The following is a 5,616-nucleotide window of genomic DNA, read 5'->3' as shown; positions in this document are numbered from 1 at the left end:
CATGCCGACTGTAGGCAACTCATGCCGACTGTAGGCAACTCATGCCGACTGTAAGGCAACTCATGCCGATTGTAGGCAACTCATTAGGCAACTCATTCCGACTGTAGGCAACTCATGCCGATTGTAGGCAACTCATTAGGCAACTCATGCCGACTTTAGGCAACTCATGCCGATTGTAGGCAACTCATTAGGCAACTCATGCCGACTTTAGGCAACTCATGCCGGTTGTAGGCAACTCATTAGGAAACTCATGAAATCTTTTGTTGCTCTAAATAAAGGGCAATATTTTCCTGTTCCAATAAACGGCAATTACTACTGACTTTCTTGGTTTATTTTTGTTTGTCCAATAAAGGGCAGTAACTCGAGCAGTCTTTAAGAAATCTTTCCCTACCCAACGTAATCAGATGTAATCGATCTAACAACGAAAAAAAAATATCGATCTATCTACGGAAAAATCTAGAACCATTTTTTAGTGATTGGAAAATTAGCATATAGATGGGGGAAGAAGGGGCGGAGCTAATACCGCGGGAAGATGTTTGGGAGATATGGACATGACTAATTCTTGGGCGTGGGGGTGGGGGTAGGGGTGGGTGGGGCTGCGGGAGGGAAGGGGTGGTCCCAGTGCCCCTAACTCTCAGCCCGGGGTCTTAGTGCCCCCAACTTCACCACAAGCCTCCCCCCACCCTAACCCACCATCCCCATATCAAATTGGAATGTGTTTCTGACAGCCAACCTTCTCTCCCCACAGACTGAAGAGCGTCTCACCAGCCTCTCAAGATGTCCAGACTGGAGGGTATGTGCTCGACTTAAGTACACAGCTTTTGATGACGTAGTGGGGACACGTTTAGCCCTTGACTCGGCTCTCGTGCCCAACTTTTGATGACGTCATTGACGAGGATTTAGGGCGTAGCTTTTATTGGCAGTTGGGATTGTTTAACCTGGTTCAGCACTAAACTTGATCTAAAACAACAAACATTTATAAGATTTTTATGTGTAGTAAATGATTTAGATATACAAAATTAAACTTGTTTCTTTTTTAAGAATAAAACGGGAGTGATCTCCTCGAAATTGTACGATCTTAGATACATCAAGGATAAGAATGGCACCTAGTGTGCAGTCGGGTTATTAATATAAAAGTTTGCGGCAAAACGATTATTTTTCACAAACAAAACAACAACTTATAAAGGTGAAAATATGATTTAAAATTATCACATTCTGAATGTTTATTTACAGAAATCGGAAATAGAGCGAAATGCCCCTTTATCGGACACTAATTTCCTCTCTCTTATACACTCTTTTAATAGATTCGCATGGAAAAAAGAACTGCGTCCCGACAGTGAAATAAAAATTCCAAAATTCTTATATTTTTAAAAATGGAAAATAGCGTAAAATACTATTTCCGGTCCCCAGAAATCACGCTAAATTCGAAGGAATTAAAATCAAAATTCGGTATAAAATTCTGTCAAGCTACTTGAAAACGTAAATATGTTACGGTATTTTAGAAACCGGAAATAGACTAAAGTATATTTTCCGGATATCGGGTGGTCACTCATAATTTCAGAGTAATCCAAGTATTAAATATTTTATATGAAATTTAATCTACCTAACAAACAGTGTTCTAGTTGTCGTATTCCCACAAAAATCAAGTACCACTTCCGGTTACCGGTAATAATTCAAAAGTTGATAGAAATCAAATAAATATATTTTTAAAAATTGCCCAGCTAACTTAATTTGTAAGCTTTTGAAAAACCGGAATTAGAGTAAGCACCACTTCCGCAGGGTCGGAAATCGCTCAAAAGTTAATAAAAAAACCCTACAAATTTGATATAATACGTAGATCTATATATGAAATTAAGTCAACTAAAATTATATGATACTCAAGTTCAGTGTTTCTTCCAGACTTTTTTTTCTCCGGGGGGGGGGGGGGGGCACTTGAAATTTTCGGGGGGGGGGGGGCGGTAGACTTTCTTCGGGGGGGGGGGGCGGACACTGTTAAAAGTATATATTTTCTATATAAATTATATAAATTTCATTTCGTTCGGGGGGGGGGGGGCGGTAAAAATTTTAGGGGGGGGGGGGGGGGCTTCGCCCCCCCGAAGAGATGCCTGGAAGAAACTCTGCTCAAGTTATAGTGTTTACATACACTCATACAAACACAGACAGACAGGATTTTATTTCTGTAAAAAAAAAGTGAAATGTGAATGTTTGGTCCGGCCTTAATGTGACCCCCGAATGTTTGGTCCCGCCTTAATGTGACCCCCGAATGTTTGGTCCGGCCTTAATGTGACCCCCGAATCTTCTCGCAGCCTCTGACGTCATCAGCACGTGCAGTCACCCCCACCTGGTGTTTATGTACGGCACCCTCAAGTCCACCGAGCCCAACCACCACCACCTGTTCGCCAAGGGTCCGCAGGGCGCCCAGTTTGTGGGACACGCCCGGACCGTCGCCAAGTATCCGCTCCTGGTGACCACGCCCTTCAACATCCCCTTCCTGCTGCACAAGGAGGGGACGGGACATGTGAGTAACGCCCACTGATTTTAATAGAGGGGGACATGTGAGTAACGCCCACTCATTTTAATACATGGGGGGGGGGGCGGGACATGTGAGTAACGCCCACTCATTTTAATACATGGGGGGGGGGCGGGACATGTGAGTAACGCCCACTCATTTTAATACATGGGGGGGGGGGGGGCGGGACATGTGAGTAACGCCCTCTGATTTTAATAGATGGGGGTAGGGCATATGAGACACGCCCTTTGACAGAGATGAAGTAAGACACGCCCGCTGATAGTGGACATGGCCCACCCACTAACATTAGAGAGGCGGGAATTAGACACTTTAGACACGCCCCAATCAAATCAGCGAATGGTGGGGTTGAGTTCGATTAACATAAGGAGGGGAGGGGGTAAGAGACTTAAAGAAGAAAGGGGGGGGGGGAGGTAAACATAGACGTGTGTGTGTATGTGTTAACCGCCATGTTTATGCTAATGAGCCTCGTCTTGAGCAGCGAATCATCGGCGAGCTGTACCGTCTGGACGACGAGACCATGGCCTACGTGGACTGGTTCGAGGACCACCCCAACTGGTACCAGAGGCGGCAGGTCCCCGTGGAGCTCTTCACTGACAAGATGGAGAACAGCACCACGCCCCTGACTGTCACGTGCTGGATGTACGGGCTACACAGGTGAGAACACTAGGGTAGGGCTACACAGGTGAGGGCACACTGGGGTAGGGCTACACAGGTGAGGGTAGCACACTGGGGTAGGGCTACACAGGTGAGGGTAGCACACTGGGGTAGGGCTACACAGGTGAGAACACACTGGGGTAGGGCTACACAGGTGAGAACACTGGGGTGGGGCTACACAGGTGAGAACACACTGGGGTAGGGCTACACAGGTGAGAACACTGGGGTGGGGATACACAGGTGAGAACACTGGGGTGGGGGCTACACAGGTGAGAGGTGGTACACACTGGGTAGGGCTACACAGGTGATAGCAGCACACTGGGGTAGGACTACACAGGTGAGAACGCATGAAAAATGCGCAACGGAAAATTGCGCAAACAGAAATATGCGCAAACAAAAATGAGCGCTCACAGAAACATGGTTTTGATCGCAGTTGCCTTGGGTTACAGTATGATAGTATAGTACTTTTATCTATAAGTAATTGTATTTTATAGATTACTATATATATTGCCTACGCCGCAGATGAAACTTGGCTGGTAAAATTTCTTCAATTGCTCTACAGTGTGTCAAGTCTAAGTTACAGTTTATTATTACCAAAGTCTAATATAAATAAACCAGCAAATAACCAGTGACCGACCCCCCCCCCCCCCCCCCCCGCGGAGGTCAACACAATTTGGACTGACCACCCATGTTAGTAGCACCTGAACACAAAGCTGCGATGTATGTCTAATCTAAAAAAAAAATCTTTTTTTTTACAATTTTTATTTCTACCGGTTTTATGGCGGCATACATTTATTTACTAAAATATAAAGAAATGGGTGGCAATACATATTTATACATATATAGACACATACCAACTCAAACACGCACAAACAAACACAAACGTACACACATACACACACAAGGATATAATCCACTTTGCTGAGCAATCTATGAGTGGCATTTCTCTGTGTGCGCATTATTCCTTATGAGCATTTTTCTGTGTGCGGAAATTTCTCTTTGCGCATTTATTTTGTGTGCGCAACTTTTGTGTGCGCAACTTTTGTGTGCGCAACTTTTGTGTGCGCAACTTTTGTGATGGCCACTAACCCACGTGATTCTTAACCCCAGGTTCAAGGACAGCCTGCTAGAGCTCCCCCTGGTGGAGGCCTACTACGACAAAAATCGCGAGTTGGGCAAGCGCTACAAACCTTACAACATGGGCAGGGACGAGCCGCTCTGTCAGTACCTCTTCGACGACTAGCACTCGCTAGCAGGTAGCACTCGCTAGCAGGAGGCACTCGATAGTAGGTAGCACTCGCTAGCAGGCAGCACTCGCTAGCAGGTAGCACTCGCTAGCAGGTAGCACACGCCAGCAGACAGCACTTGCTAGCAGGTAGCACACGCCAGCAGACAGCACTTGCTAGCAGGTAGCACTCGCTAGCAGGTAGCACTCGCTAACAGGTAGCACTTGTTGACATTGGTAGCCCAAACTGCTACCTAGAGGAGGGCAGCCAGCGATCAAGAACTCCTGCTCAACAAAAATTAAAAGTGATTGACTTTTGAGAAACTTTTCAATTGAGCAATGCAGCGGCTGTGATTTCTTTTGTGTACACGTTCCCATAATGTTGTGTGTACGATATATTTTGTACATGTTCCCATAATGTTATGTGTACGAGATATTTTGTACATGTTCCCATAATGTTGTGTGTACGAGATATTTTGTACATGTTCCCATAATGTTGTGTGTACGAGATATTTTGTACAAGTTCCCATAATGTGTGTACGAGATATTTTGTACATGTTCCCATAATGTGTGTACGAGATATTTTGTACATGTTCCCATAATGTTGTGTGTATGAGATATTTTGTACATGTTCCCATAATGTTGTGTGTACGAGATATTTTGTACAACTTCCAATGCTCTCAAAATACAACCTGTTATGATGTATTTGTTCTGCATGGGTCTCCAGAAACAGATTTTAAACCTCCAAACATGAACAGTTTCCAGATATTTTTTTAAACGATCACCATTGGCACAGTGGTATCGCCTGGTGTCTGGCAAAAATTATTGGGGTATACCCTCTGTTTCATGGGGCATAGATTCTGTGACATGGGGCATAGATTCTGTGACATGGGACATTCCCTCTGTGACATGTACCAATCAGAAAACTCGACCAAAGATGAGGTAACTCTTGAGATGACATTAGATTGGTTTGCGTCAAATGTGTGTTCCACCAATGATATGCGTCCATATGTCATGTATTGCTTGTCATTTACTTTTGTCATTGATAATTCTATGTACGTCACTAGACGTATAACTTAATCATGTATGTCAATATGTGTTCAGTTTGCCCACCACATACACGGCGCTGTGTCATTCCCTCGTTAGCAAACCAGTTCCACACGAATAATGTTAGTGAAGTGGGACAGACAAAATTATCTACAACAAA

At 44.5% G+C, this 5,616-nt stretch overlaps 1 protein-coding gene across 1 annotated transcript; it reads left to right on the top strand.

Annotated features, from left to right (window-relative positions):
- Nucleotides 1-777: 777 nt before the first annotated feature.
- On the top strand, nt 778-5,070 carry LOC131954095 (putative gamma-glutamylcyclotransferase CG2811). Its single transcript, XM_059317617.1, has 4 exons — nt 778-793; nt 2,307-2,518; nt 3,009-3,184; nt 4,295-5,070. The coding sequence occupies exons 1-4, from the start codon at nt 778-780 to the stop codon at nt 4,425-4,427; spliced, it is 537 nt and encodes a 178-aa protein (XP_059173600.1). The 3' UTR covers nt 4,428-5,070.
- Nucleotides 5,071-5,616: the final 546 nt, after the last annotated feature.

This window comes from Physella acuta, unplaced genomic scaffold (assembly GCF_028476545.2).
Source record: "Physella acuta isolate Inbredline_101_S28 unplaced genomic scaffold, ASM2847654v3 ptg000972l, whole genome shotgun sequence".
In the NCBI taxonomy this organism is placed as follows: Eukaryota; Metazoa; Mollusca; class Gastropoda; family Physidae; genus Physella; species Physella acuta.
This window is presented reverse-complemented; position numbering and strand designations above follow the sequence as displayed.